The sequence below is a fragment of the Megascapheus bottae genome, chromosome 1 (assembly GCF_031878675.1).
Source record: "Megascapheus bottae isolate mThoBot1 chromosome 1, mThoBot2.hap1, whole genome shotgun sequence".
Taxonomy (NCBI): domain Eukaryota; kingdom Metazoa; phylum Chordata; class Mammalia; order Rodentia; family Geomyidae; genus Megascapheus; species Megascapheus bottae.
In genome coordinates this window covers 57,337,477-57,352,335 of record NC_143509.1, presented here as the reverse complement: position 1 = coordinate 57,352,335, position 14,859 = coordinate 57,337,477, and the positions used below count along the sequence as shown (strand labels likewise).

General features: G+C 38.3%; 1 protein-coding gene across 1 annotated transcript in view; it reads left to right on the top strand.

Annotated features, from left to right (window-relative positions):
* Nucleotides 1-14,859, top strand: part of LOC150069240 (protein mono-ADP-ribosyltransferase PARP14-like) — a 38,533-nt gene that overhangs the window by 17,415 nt on the left and 6,259 nt on the right. The window contains exons 7-14 of the mRNA XM_090345408.1: nucleotides 1,590-1,826; nucleotides 2,320-2,541; nucleotides 5,130-5,205; nucleotides 10,479-10,628; nucleotides 11,786-11,848; nucleotides 13,213-13,380; nucleotides 13,961-14,170; nucleotides 14,250-14,849. Coding sequence (XP_090201534.1) covers nucleotides 1,590-1,826; nucleotides 2,320-2,541; nucleotides 5,130-5,205; nucleotides 10,479-10,628; nucleotides 11,786-11,848; nucleotides 13,213-13,380; nucleotides 13,961-14,170; nucleotides 14,250-14,849 — 1,726 coding nt within the window. The remainder of the gene's footprint in view (nucleotides 1-1,589; nucleotides 1,827-2,319; nucleotides 2,542-5,129; nucleotides 5,206-10,478; nucleotides 10,629-11,785; nucleotides 11,849-13,212; nucleotides 13,381-13,960; nucleotides 14,171-14,249; nucleotides 14,850-14,859) is intronic.

Genomic DNA, 14,859 nt, shown 5'->3' with positions numbered 1-14,859 from the left:
ATATGCCTTTGGCCATTTGTATATTTTTGTTGTTGTTGTTGTTTGTCATAGGACTTGAACTTTGGACCTGGGTGTTGTCCCTGGCTCTTCAGCTCAAGGCTACCACCCTATCCCTTGAGCCACGGTGCCACTTGCGATTTTCTGGTGATTAATTGGAGATAAGAGTCTCACGGACATTTTAGTGTTGGTCTTGGCTTTGAACCACAATCCTCATATCTCCTCAGTAGCTAGGATTACAGGCATGAGTCACTGCACCTGACTAGTATATCTTTTTTGGGGAGAGAGAGAGAGAGAGAGAGAGAGAGAGAGAGAGAGAGAGAGAGAGAGAGAGAGAGAGAGAGAGAGAGAGAGACAGAGAGAGACAGAGAGAGAGACAGAGAGAGAGAGAGAGAATGAGAGAGAGAGGGAGGGAGGGAGGGAAAGAGGGTGGCAGAGAGAGACAGAGAGAGAGGAGAGAGGAAGGGAGAGAAAGAGGGAAAGGGGGTCAGAGAGAGACAGAGAAAGAAAGAAAGAAAGAAAGAAAGAAAGAAAGAAAGAAAGAAAGAAAGAAAGAAAGAAAGAAAGAGAAAAAGAAAGAAAGAGAAAAAGAAAGAAAGAAAGAGAAAAAGAAAGAAAGAGAAAGAAAGAAAGAAAGAAAGAAAGAAAGAAAGAAAGAAAGAAAGAAAGGAAAGAAAGAAAAGAAAGAAAGAGAGAGAAAGAGGGATTGGGAGATTCATTTGATTGATCTCTAGCTACAGTAAGCTAATAAACAAAAAAGTCACAGCCAGCACCAAGTGAGGGTCACTTCATGTCAGATGTCACCCTAAGTACTTGACATGAATTTTCTCACTCAATGCTCTGAGGTGAATTGTAGGAGTATATTCCTCTCAGATCACAGAGTAGAGAATGAAATTTGGAGTGAAGGAAGTAGCACAATTTCCACAGCTAACAATCAAGTAAAGCAAAGAATGGGATTTATTCAGTTTCTTAACGTGCGCTATTTAACATTATTGACTATAATTTGGTTTCTCATTTTGTAAAAATAAATAAGCAAAATGTTCTAGTGAACAAGAGTCTGGAATGGGAATGAGTTCTGTTAAGGAACATTGACGCTTCCTCTGAAAAAAGATCTCTCCATTCTTTTCATTCCCAAGTCCCTTCCCTGACTTTCACTGCTGCCATGAATGCTGTGCCCTATTCCTTCTGCCCCTGGCGAGCAGAAGCTCTTCATCAAGTCAACCAACTTTCCCCGGCTCATAGTCCACCACAAGTAAATGCAGGCTGTTTCCCCTTGCCCTCTGTCTCATGCAACCATTCCCATTTCGCAGATCCTATATTAGCCCATGCCATATTTGTCAGCCACGGAGGGGTCTTTTTCAAGACCTGTTAAGTTATCCTGTGTCATTTATGTTTGACAGCCCTCTTTTGTCCTGGAGAGTCACTTAAATAAGCATCTAATTACCCTTTATCTTGAATTGTTACTTCGGTCTCTAAAAACCTTAATCATCTTACTTTTTCCTTATTGTGCTAAGCCCAGGGACTCACATAAAGTTATGGTTGCCGAATGCCTTCTCTGAGAACTTAAAACAATTTCTGATCTTGTCTTTAAGACCCAAGTCATTGTCAACTCCATTTCCAAGGATCTTGTACTTGGTAGAGGACCCCTTTCTCAAGCATTCTTGGAAAAGGCTGGGCCAAAGCTCCAGGAGGAATTGAAGACTGCTGGACAAGGGGTGGCTGTCAGCGTGGGCACCATTCTCCAAACTAGTGGTGGTGATCTGGACTGTCGCTGTGTGCTTCATGTGGTGGCTCCCAAGTGGAGAAGAAACAGCATGGATTCACTTCTGGTAGGATTCAGTTTGAAATTCTGCAGGAATTGAGCTAGCTTTGGGACTCGAAATAATGTAGGGTCTGCCTTACATTTTGTCTATTACAGCATCACATAATTACGGAAATAATTTCAGCTGTGACTGACTTCTTTAGGGGACTAGTTAATAATATAAATCACTGTAGAGTTTGATAACTATTCAGTGGGGCAGGGTGTGTGTGCGGTTATTGAAGATAATCCTATTTAGTGAGAAAATGGAGGTGAGGCCTGACAATAGAGGGCCATGAAGAGCTGACTGTTTACTCAGTGCTTTTCTTCAATCATCATGGTGGTGTTCATTTGGAACTTATTTTCCCTTTCTCTTTTCCTGTGTATAACATTCTTTGTGTTAACGATTGTTGAGAGCAAAATAATGTGACAGAGGTCACAGCCAAAGTTGCTGAATTGTAATTCCTTTGGGTCCAACTCCCATTTCTAGGCAAGATGTGTAAGGCCATGTTTGTGTTTTTCAGATCATGAGAGACATAATCAGAGAGTGTTTGGAGATCACTGAGAAGTTGTCTTTACAAACCATTGGATTTCCAGCAATAGGAACAGGAAATTTGGGGATTCCTAAAACTATATTTCCTAATTTTATAATTTCAGAAGTATGGAAATTTTGTATCAATAATCAACTGAAAACCTTACAGGAGGTTCAATTTCTGTTGCATCCAACAGATCATGAAAATATTCAGGTATAGTCTTCTTTAATTTTTTTTATTAGTTTGGTAACTTCTGTTTGGGACTTAATGTTCTCAAATTTCTTCTTGAGCTAAAGGATATTTCCTTCATGTATTTGACATATAGGAATTGAGAGAGTAATTGACCTGTTTTAAAATGACAAGTTTCAAGAAAACTTATTGATATTTTTTACTTGATTATGTATTGACTTTAGTTAAGAAATTTTTTTAAATATAAAGATAGATTAAACAATCTTATAGGTTCCTTGTATCTATCATGAAACAATTTGTTTGAAAGCTAACCCTCTTCGTTCTTCTTCTCTCATATTTTGAAGTGAATCCTAACTATACAAAATTTATGCCTAGAGATAGTACTTTATTTCACTTCAGCTTTTAATCAAATAAAATTGTAGTAACTGGAATCAAACTATTTGAGCTATATTTCCCTCTACATCTAGAAATGTGTTTCAAACAAAACATTTCAACAAAATGACATAATTATAGTATTATATCATATCTAAAATAAATATAGCAATCATTCCTTTCATTTGATCGATTGTTATGTCAGTGTTCAGATAGTCAGTTTGTTTGAATTAGAATGAACAAAAAGCCCTTAAGACTATTTTAAACAATATAATTTACTTACATGTGGATCTAGGTATGTCAATGCATAATACCGAAAGCACACCGGTTGAAAAACCAATAGTAAAAGATTAGGATTGGCCATAAATAATTATTTCTGTTCTTTTTTCTGGAAATGCAATATGAGTATTGGTAAAAATATATATATCTCATTTGGGTCATAGAGTTGGGACTACAAACATAAGAACCAAATCTACTCATAGTTTGTCAGCCAGTTCCTATTTACTCAATGTGAATCTTAGGTGAAGGCCTCTCAGATCATAGAAGAATCTGAATTATGAAAGCCTTTATGCATGTTCTTCCTGTCTTTATCCTCTAGAAGGGTAGATGAAAAATTCCAGAACTTGACAAACCAATGAAAGTCAGGAAGCAAAAGATGACTGTGGATTGGTTATTGGACCATCTGAATTTTTAGGTCATTGCATCCTTTTCACTAGATCAAGACACTATAAATTATTTGGAAGCAAGTTCCATTCTAATTAGGCTGCCAAACCACCCTAATAAAGAATGTGGTCAAAGTAATGTACCCACTACCTGACAAATGTAACTATAACTCCTCTATACATTATCCCAACAATAAAAGACAATAAAAATTAATTTATAAAAAAGAATGTGACCCATTTACTCTGCCTGTGTAATTTCAGTTAGTTCTATACAAAGTGTCAAACAATCTCTCTCTGAAATTTTATGAGGTGCTGTGAGTGATAGAGCACAGCATGTAGTACTGCTTTCCCTCCTACAAACCACCTTGGGAAGCACCCTTGACTAAAGATGTGAGGTGTTGAGCAGTTTTGCATGGCCTGGGTATGAACACTGTGACAAGGAACTGAGCCTTCAGATCTTGTCTGGGGAACCTCAACCTTTATCTTTTTTCCTCAACACCCCAAGTAGTGGGTAAGTACTCTAAAAAGGATTAGTTCTACAGACACCCTTTATAGCACTGGAAATGTTATTGGTTCTTCATACGTGATTGTCACACACTTTTACAATGTTTTAAAGACGGAGGGAAACTTACTGAAGTGTTTTTAAATGGAGATTGTAGCAGAGGATACAAAATGATACCCCATGGCCTTGACAAACTCTAGATGTGCTTTGTTCAAGGTATATTTTTTAAAACATTTGAATTACTGGCTAGTATTTAAAAATTGAAAAACAAATTACATAAAACTCCAGATGTACAAAACCAATGTGACTGAAGACTTCAGAATGTCTAGTGCACTGGACAAGGATTCTTGCTTTGAAGAATTTGCTGCGGCTGATTAGCGGGCCTCACAAGCTTTCCAGCCTTAAGTCAGTCCACTGGTACTTGTGTACTTGATCTGCCTGTGCCTTGGGGGCCTGTGAATCTGATACCTTCACTTAGAAGTGTCTCCGTACCCTACCTCATCACTATATGTGTATCCAGATATTACTTATCTTTTCCTAACAGAATTCCTACTGCTTGTTTCTAAGGAGGGAAAAGAATGATGATTTTTTGTGCTCGTAGATTAGTTATCTATAGCTGCTTTGTAATGGAAACACTTTTTAGATCTTGCTCCATTTAGAATACATTTTTTTAGGATGTATTTAGTAAATAAAGCTTTCTTTAAGCAAAAAAAAAGAATAATGATTTTGCAGTGTCACTGCGAGGTTAAAAAAACAAACAAAAAAGAAAGTCATAGATTCATTATCAATGTAATATAGTTAAGAAGTTGGAAAAACTTGGACAGAATGAAGGAAAGGATAACATGGTCCAAAAAAGAAATGTACTTACTACCTAACTAACAAAACTATATATACTGCCTTTATAATAACACTAGAGAAAAATGAAATTTAAAACTCAGATGTTTAAATCCAGTACCACAAAAAAAGCCTATTAAGATACTGGATTTAAAAAAAATAATAGTGTACCTCTAAATATGAAGAACGAATTCCTTGATGAACCCAAGCATGTAATAGTGAAAACTGTGTTTGCATTGCAGGGATTTTCTGATGAATTTTCCAGACGGAACAATGGACTTTCTAGTGACGAAGTTCCCATGGTTGAAAATACACAAGGTTCAGTATAGTTTTTTCTATTGACAAATGTTTTCTAGTTGCTAAGTAACTCTTCAGTGACAAGTAAAGGATGATCATGATTATTTTTCTGAAAAATTGAGTGACAAAATACTAATGTCCTATAAATTCAAACAGGTAAGATATTTGACATGATTAAGTGAGCTAGGGCAAAAGAGAAGATGGGCCAAATTATATTATCAATACAATGGGTTTTTAAGTAGCAAGTGATAGTATGACTTGTATATCCAAAATATGCAAGTGGAGAGATAAAATGCGTCTCTTGTGTCATATTGAAGCTGTGGGTTTTGAATTGATTCTGAGGCATTCTTTTTGTGGTTTTTGTTTTGTTTTGTTTTGTTTTGTTTTAATGTGGAGTTGCCTTCCTTGAGTTCAGGAACTGAAAGCAATCTCTCTACTTCAGTGTCTCAAATAGCTGGTACTACAGGCTTATCTAACCACGCCTGGCTTTACCAAACCTTCTTGAATTAAAAAGAGATATGTCTTTTTATCAAATTGGGACTTTTCCATTATTACATATACAGATAAGCATCTGAGGGCTGTTCTTACTCCTCTCAATCTTTTTTCTCTCTATTCTTCAGGCTGAATAAGGTGTACATACCTGCCTTCAAGTTCACTGAGTCTTTTCTCTGTCCATTATGCTATTGCACTCACTCAGGGAATTTGTTTTTAATTTCAGATGGCACTTTTTTAAGCTCTAAAATGTGCTTTTGTGTCCATTTGTTTAGTTCCTATTTCTCTTTAAAGAGCTCCTGTCTTTTCATTCATTCAAAGTAATTTATATTCATTCAGGTGTGTTTGCACCAACCTCATAAGTCACTGTTAATGAAAAAAATGTTCAGTCATTTTTCCTGGCTCTGTATGTGGCAAGCAATCTTGAACATATATATGCATACATATGTATATTATATGTATATACATATGTGTCTATATACTATGCATATGTATACTTATGCATATACATATACTTATGTATATGCAAATATATGCTGAACATTTTCATACTACCTAGTACGACTTGGATTGCAAATGATAGTGTTCTTATTTGCTTAGCAGGCAGAAATTTAAGTTCATTCTGCAATGTCCTCACTTTCTAAGTAGGCAGAGTCCTAAGATTATTTCAGTTGTGGAAGACTTGGCTCTGCTTAGGGCCTCATTCACACATGTGCAGTGATGGGGGGACTCAACACTTATCGCCATTCATGTGTAGAATTACTAAGATGGCCATCTACTCTCTGGCTTGGAGAGCTTATTTCCAGGCCGTGTGGCAACAGAGCTAGGGATCTGTGAAAGTTCAAGCTGCTGGTGGTGTTGCCTCATTCATCCATTATCAGGGATGTCCTTGAGTGAAATGGAGAGAGAAAAAAAGTGGGGATAAATATATGAATGTTTAAAACACACACATGTATTCTGCATGCCTCAGGTCTTTTTATCTAATGATTCTTTTGTTACTGTTTTAGTGGTGGGGTTTGAGTCCAGAGCCTTCTTCATGAAAAGCACCTGCTCCAACAATGAGCTACCCTTACCCCAATTCTAGTGCTTTGTAAAATTGAAAATTATATTGAGATAACTATAGATTCCCAGGCAGTGGTTTTATTCACTATTTATTTATTTATTTATTTATGTTTTTGCCAGTCCTGGGACTTGAACTCAGGGCCTGGGCACTGTCCTTGGTCTTTCTCAAGGCTAGTGCTCTATCATTTGAGCCACAGCACCGCTTCTGACTTTTTCTGTGTATGTGGTATCTAGGAATGCATGGTAGTCAAGTACATTAGGCCACACTCCTTTCCCTGGTTTTATTTCGTCACATTTTTTTTTTTTGCCAGTCCTGGGCTTGAGCTCAGGGCCTGAGCACTGTCCTTGGACTTTCTCAAGGCTAGAGCTCTACCACTTGAGCCTCAGCACCACTTCCGGCTTTTTTCTATGTATGTGGTACCAAGGAATCGAACCCGGGTCTTCATGCATGCTAGGCAAGCACTTTAACCACTAGGCCAAACTCCCGGCCCTCGTCACATTTTTATTTTCATATATTAGCTGTACAAGTTGAACTTTATTATAGATGCAATGTATTTCAACATTATTCACCCTTGATTCACTTTTCTTCTCTGCCTTTGTTCCTTATAAGTGCCACACTTACATACACGTTCTATATGTGTATCTGTGTGCATGTTTATGTGTATAACTACAGGTATGTCTATATGTAGATCTTTTAGGTCTAAATTCTGCATATGAGAGAAAATGTGTCATCTTTATACTTCTGAACTTAATTAACTTCACTTAACATGATGATGGCTAGTTTCATTTTTCTGACAGTGGCTAAATTTATTCTTAATTAGGGTTGAATAATTCTCCATTGTGTATATATACCACACTTATAAGTTGTAGAGCATCTAGGCTGCTTCCATGGCTTGGCTTTTGTGCCCAGTGCAGCAGTAAACATGGGTGTACAGGTGGCTTTAGGTCATAACATTATGTCTATTATGAAGGTGTCATAAGGAAATCCACTGAGAGTTGTTAACAGAGTATGGAGAAAGAGAGAGAGCAATAAAGAGGGTTAGTCCAATTAAAACACAACATATATGTGTGTGAAACAACATGGTGGCACTCCTTTGTACAATTAATATTGTACATCAATAACAGGAAATGAAACCAAGCCTTTGCAAATTACTTCAGCCAGAAACCACAAACTTGCAAAGCCCTTCCTCAAACTTTTTTAAATTGTATTTTATTGTCAGGGTGAGATATATAGAGGGGTTACCGTTACATGCATCAGGTAGTGGTTATATTACTTCTTGAACATTGATACCCCTTTCTGTGTTTTTCTCTCACTTTTCCTCCCTGTACCCCCTCCCAATCATCTTGTTTTTCTCCTTCCTTTTTCTATTTCAGATAAACAAATAAATGTATATACAATATAACAGGTACCAAAGTCAGATACAGTAACAAGACACCATAGGGTTGGGGTTTAGCTCAGTGTTAAAGTACTTGCTTAGTAGGCATAAGGCTCTGGGTTCTATTTCTACCAGCAGAGGAAAAAAAAAGTCAGTGTTAGGAACTGATAATAAAATAAAAAGTTAAATACTTACAGAAATAAAAAACAATTGCAAGTCAATAATGTTAAAAATACTGTGTGCAGAAAGCAAGATTTTTTTAATTTTAATTTTTATTTAATTGTTGGGGTGATGTACAGAGGGGTTGTAGTTACATTCATCAGGTAGTGGTTACATTAACTTCTTGAACATTGTTATCCCTTTCCATATTTTTTTCCCATTTTCCCTTCCCCACCCCCTCCCAATCATCTTGTTTTGCCCTTACTTTCCCATTTTCAAATACACAGATAAATGTATATACAATATACAGGTACCAAAGTAAAATATAGTAACAACATGAGATAAACCTTAAGAGGAAAAGAAAAAAAGAAATAGTTTCACATAGCACATTAAAAACAACAATCACAAAGAAAAACCTCCTGTTTCCATATCCTGGAATGCATTTAGTTTAGCCTCATCCTATATGGACATATGTACATAGCTTTTGAGCTATTGTGGTCCTCTGTTAGGAGAATCCCAAATATACACTAATTGTTACAAATGAGGGAAATCATGGAGCCTATGTTTCTCTGGGACTGGCTTATTTCACTTAATATGATTTTTTCCAAGTCTTTCAGTTTCCTTACAAATTCCCCCAAACTTTAATCTTCTGTTTCTGATGCTCTATTTTCTATCTCAGTTATTCTATTACCTATAGTTTCTACTGTGGTTTACAATATTTCTATGTATGATATGAAGGTGTTCTTTTCAAATAAAGAAGTGTAAACTTTGTCTAGTTTTTTCTCAATTTCTCTTTTAACATCAAGAAGTTCCTTGGCAATTTCCTGTTTATATTCCTGGAATTGTTTTTGGAATTCTCTTTTTATTTCATTGGTCAGGTCTGGTCTCATCTTTTTAAATAGCGTCCTGTCTCCCATCTCTTCAACTTTTGTTTCCTTTTGGAGTTTGAGTGAGATCTTGATTGTTTGTTTATAAATGTTGTGATTTGTCTTTATGTCTTCCCCATTGGGTCTTGCCAATTATTGCTATTAGTTTGGTCTGTTGGTGGGCCAATAGGTGGCGGTCTTTACTTGGTCTTGAGCTGGTGGTTTTCTCTGGTTATCTGCATATGTGTGCATGGCTCTCAGCCAGATATAGTACTTCTGTTACTGGCTTGCTAGCTGGTCTCTGGGTGCGGGATCCAGGTGTGGATGTGCACTTTTGGTATTTCCAAAGTCAGGAGGGTTGTACAGCTAGTTTCTAGCAGGAGGCGTGCCCACTGTTTCCCAGTAGTGGCACACAGTGTGAATACCTGAGATTCAGCTAGATAACACCACTGTTGCTGGCTTGCCCACCCAGTGTCCAGCAGCAGGGCCCAATTAAGTGTGTGCTTTGGGGTATTCTGCAGCAGGGTGGAGTTCACCCCGGATTCTGGGTCAGAGTGTGAGGCCTTTGCTGTGGGGGAGGGGGTACACACACACACACACACACACACACACACACACACACACACGATAGTCAGTGCTATAGGGATGCAGGGTCTTGGCACCCATCTGTCAGTCTCCAATCTCAGTGGCTAGGGAAAGGGAACTGTGGGGGTGGGGGAGGACTCTGGGCTCCTTGTCTCCCCAGTGTTTGCTGTTCTTTCTTGGGCAGGGGTGAGAGTGGTCTGGGTTAGGTTCTGTAGCACTGCTCTTCCAAAGGGGTGGGAGAATCCCGGTGGGCTACTCACTGATCCGAGTCTAGCTGTGGTCTGTTCCCGTTGTTGAAGGCTCCTTCCTGGTCTGTGTGTCTCCCCTCCAGTCCTAGCCGCTGTCTGTGAGTGCGTTGGTCTTGAACTTCTTTTGGTTTTTCTTTTCCAGTTTGTATAGTTCTCTGTTCTTTCCTAGTTTTGTAGTTGTCAAATTCTTAGGGGAGTTAGCTCCTGGGACGCCCCTCCCCAACTCTCTTTTATTTTTGTGGGAGAGAGGTAGGCTCAGTCCCTAGTATTTGGGTGCCATCCTCCTTCTCCCCTCCTCCAAACTTTTTGTGCCCTCCAGCCACCTTCACCCAGCACCCTTTACCCCTGCCATGCGCCCTGTCTCCTCACTCTCCGCAGGTTATCTTGCAGCCTTCTTCAGTCTTCCGTGAAAGTTTAACCGGTCTGTTGGGATTGGTTTCTCATCTTTCTTTACACTAGTGCCTCAGTTTCCTAACAAATTTTACTTTTTATTTTGTTCTTGGCAGATTTGTATGGGGTTGTTTCCAGCCCTAATACAGGAATGTATGAGATGAAAATTGGCCCCATCCTCTTCCAGGTGGCCTTTGGAGACATCACCAAAGAAGAGGTAGATGTGATAGTAAATTCAACATCAAATACATTTGATCACAAAGGAGGTATTTCTCTAAAAAAAAACTTTTTTTTTACTGTTATTATAAAGGTGATGTAGAGGGGTTACAGTTATATGTCAGATAAAAAAGTATATTGTTTTGGATAATGCCATCTCTTCCCTTCACCAGTTTTTTCCTTCCACCCCCACCTACAAGTTATATAGTTCATAGTCGTTTTTCTTTTGTATCCTCCGTGACCCACCCAAAGACAGATAAATGAACAAACAAAACAAGAAGAAAATTAGCAACGAAGAAAAAATCTTGTTTCCATTTCTTGGATTGCATTTTGATAAACATTATTTTATATGCCCATATGCATGTAGATGTTGTGCGTTTTTGTTCCTCCTTTAAGAGTATCCTTCTTTGGGAGCTGGTTGCAAGTGGCTCACACCTGTAATCCTAGCTACTCAGGAAGCTGAGATCTGAGGATCTCAAAGCCAGCCCAGGCACTAAAGACCAAAAGACGCTTAACTCCGATCACTAGAAAACAGGAAGTGGGGCTATGGTGCAGCTTTCAGCTGAAGAGCTCAGGGACAACGCTCAGGCCCCAGAGTTCAAGCCCCACAAGTGACAAAACAAAACAAAACAAAAAAAGAGTATCCTCTGGTCTCACTGTGTGTGAATGCCTAGAACCCTATAATTTATTATGTCCTAGTGTATTTTAGATCTAGTTTCTACATATGAGAGAAAACATGCACCTTTTGTGTCTCTGAGCATGGTTTGCCTTACTTAACATTTGTTTTAGAGACAACTATTTTCCTGCAAATGACATGATATTATTCTTTCTAATGGCTGTGTAAAATTCCATTGTGTATAGGTACCACATTTTTTTTGATCCACTCATCTATTGTAGGGTATCTGGTCTGTTTCCACAACAAAAGAGGCATTTCATTTGTGTGATTTAGACTAGCGTAGTAATTCACCTGGTAGAGCAGTTTCTATAGCCAAACTGCATTTAATCACTTCAACTTGTTCGTATTAATTAATGGCTTTCTATCAATTTGGGAGTCAATTGTAATTGGCAAATGATTTTATAAAGTTTTCTTTTTTAACCCATAAGATTCAATACAGGACTACTTTGATGACAGTAAGACAATCTTTTGGATCCAAATATTCTGCAGATTTCTCCTTGTGGTTGTTACCATCTTGATTTTCTCACACAGGGGTCTCCAAAGTCATCTTAGAAAGTGCAGGTCAGAGTGTGGAAATGGAATGCTCTCGCCTAGGTAAGACAAAATATTAGTATTTGGACCTAAATTGTAAGTAGAAAACTGTGGGAAGAGGGGTTGGGGAGGGGAATGGGGATAAAAACATGAGAAGGGTATCAATGTGTGAGAAGTAATGTGCCTACTATCTGGTGAATATAACTGTAACCCCTCTATACATTACAATAAAAAAAGTAATATACCCATTAAAAAAAAAAAAGGAAAACTGTGGGAAGCCATGGATAGACCAAGGAGAATCTTGGGTTGGGGAAGAATAGTCTTAAAATCATGCATTTTATTTAAGTTTTCCAATTACACAAAACCATACAATTAGAAAGAGAAATTTTGTCACAACATGTTACCATGATAGGATTTTAGGAGTTTCTCATTCCAAAAATGCTTCCTTGCTACAACAGTTCTTTTAAACAAAGAGTAGGCTAACCATCTACTTTTTTTCCTTTTCATTTTATTTTATTTTTATTGTCAGGGTAACGTATAGAGGGGTTTCAGTTACATTTGCCAGGTAGTAGGTGCATTACTTCTCACACATTGATACCCCTTCTCATGTTTTTGTCCCCATTTTCCTACCCCATCCGCTCCAATCATCTTCTTTTTCCCCTTCCCTTTCCTATTTCAAATAAACAGATAAACATATATATATATAATATACCAGGTGCCAAAGTCAAAAACAGTAACAATATGAGATTAACCAAAGGGCAAAAAAAGAGAAGAGGGGGCTGGAAGTTTGGCTTAGTGGTAGAGTGCTTGCCTAGCATGCACAATGACCCAGGTTCGACTCCTTGGTACCACATACATAGAAAAAAGCCAGAAGTTGTGCTGAGGCTCAAATGGTAGAGTTCTAGCCTTGAGAAAGTCCAAGGACAGTGCTCAGGCCCTGAGCTCAAGCCCAGGCCTGGCAGAGAGAGAGAGGGGTGGGGGAGAGAGAAAAGAGAAATAACATAGTATATTAAGAACAATCACACAAGATAAAACTCTAGTTTCCAAATCCTGGAGATCCTTTCACTTAGCCTCATTCTATATGACCTTATGTACCTAGGTTTTGCACTATTGTAATCCTCTGTTAGGAGAGTCCTAGGTTTGTATTAATTATGACAAATGAGGGAAACCATTGAGCCTATGTTCCTTTGGGTCTGGCTTACTTCACTTAATATGATTTTTTTCTAAGTCTTTCCATTTCCTAACAAATGGGGCAATAGCATTCTTTCTGACAGCAGCATAGAATTCCATTGTCTGTAAATACCACATCTTCTGGATCCAATCATCTACTGAGAAGATCTAGATGTTGAGCTATTGTAATCCTCTGCTGCGAAAGTCCTAGATGTTAACCATCTAACTTTAAAAATCGATTTGTTTGTGTTTCCCAGGTCGACAGGGCAAGAAGGATTATATAATTACTGGAGGTGGATCATTGAAGTGTAAGAATATTATCCATGTTGACGGTGCAAATAATGTCAAGAGATCTGTTTCCTTTGTGTTACAAGAGTGTGAAAAACGGAATTACTCATCTGTTTGCCTCCCAGCCATTGGGACAGGTTTGTAACCCCAGGAGACCACTTTCCCATCGGTTTGGTTGTAAGGGACTATGGTTGATGGACACCGAGGCTGAGTGCCTCACCCCATAGTACCGCTGAGAGAAGGAGCAGCACCTGTGTATACTTCACATATGTGGTATGGAGGAATCAAACCCAGGGCTTCATGCTTACAAGGCGAGCACTCTACCACTATGCCACACTCTCAGCCCATTTATGGATCTTTTGAGGATACCAGTAGCCAAGAAGAAAAGTTACCTGTGTAACTTTCATTACAAGAAAGGAGGAACACAGTAAGCTGAACAAGAGAGATACAAAAGTTACAAACCAAAAGTTAGGTTTCAACGTCTTGTGCTGGGATGCTGGCCTGTGGATGTTTTGGAATAAAAACTTCCCACTGTATCAAGGACTTCAAAAATAGTTGTTAATATATTATTAGAAAATTGATGTGGGTAAGAATTAGGTAGCAAGCATTTATTCTGTGAGAACTGGGATCTATATAATTTATTCCTAAGGCTGTTTTTTTCAATTTTTCAGTTGAATATTTTATTCCTCATGTTTTTTGAATTATTTACCTTTCCAGGAAATGCTGAACAAGACCCAGACAAGGTTGCTGAGGACATAATTGATGCTGTTGAAGCATTTATCCGGAAAGGATTGGTTCAGTCTGTGAAAAAAGTTAAAGTTACTATCATTCTGCCCCACATAATGAATGTGTTTTATGCCAACATGAAAAAAAGAGAAGGACCTCAGGCTTCCCCCGCCCCGCCATCTCTGATGTCAAGAATTGCCTGTGAGTTGTTCATTTTATGAAATATTTATTCCTAACATTGTAGAGCACGGGAAATAGGCAATCTTCTTTCTCTCTCTAGCATTTTTTGGCTTTTCTGGACCAACTCCACCAAAAGAGAATCCCTTGGTTTTGGAAAACAAAACAGAAGTGATAACTTTTCGGGTATGTGGCAAAGATGTCAGCTGTGTGGACAACACCATTTCTTGGATACAGAAGCTAATTGAAGATGAGCAGTGTCATTACACCAGTGAAGATGAGTGTATCAAAGACTTCGCTATAAAGGAAGTTCAGAAACTGAATGACCTGCAGAGAAGGTTAACTGTTACTATAGCCCTGGACCAGACAAGACCTCTGATTACGGTTTCAGGACTTAGCAGAGATGTAATGCAGGCTAGAGATGTAATTGAGGAAATGATCAAGAGTTTTAGATTGACTAAAGAAAAGGAAATCCAAGCAGACTCTATGAGTGACTTTATACAATGGCAATATAGTGACAATCTCACTTTTCATGACTTTGACAAAATAACGAATCTATATTTGGAGCTTGCCAGGAGAGACAAGGAAAGGAATATCGTTGTCAAAATTAATAACCAGGACTACACAGTGAACTTGAGCACATGCACCGCCACAGGTCCAAATGGAAACAGCTTAACAGTTCAGCGCCTCATAAATCACAAAGGTGAGTCCAA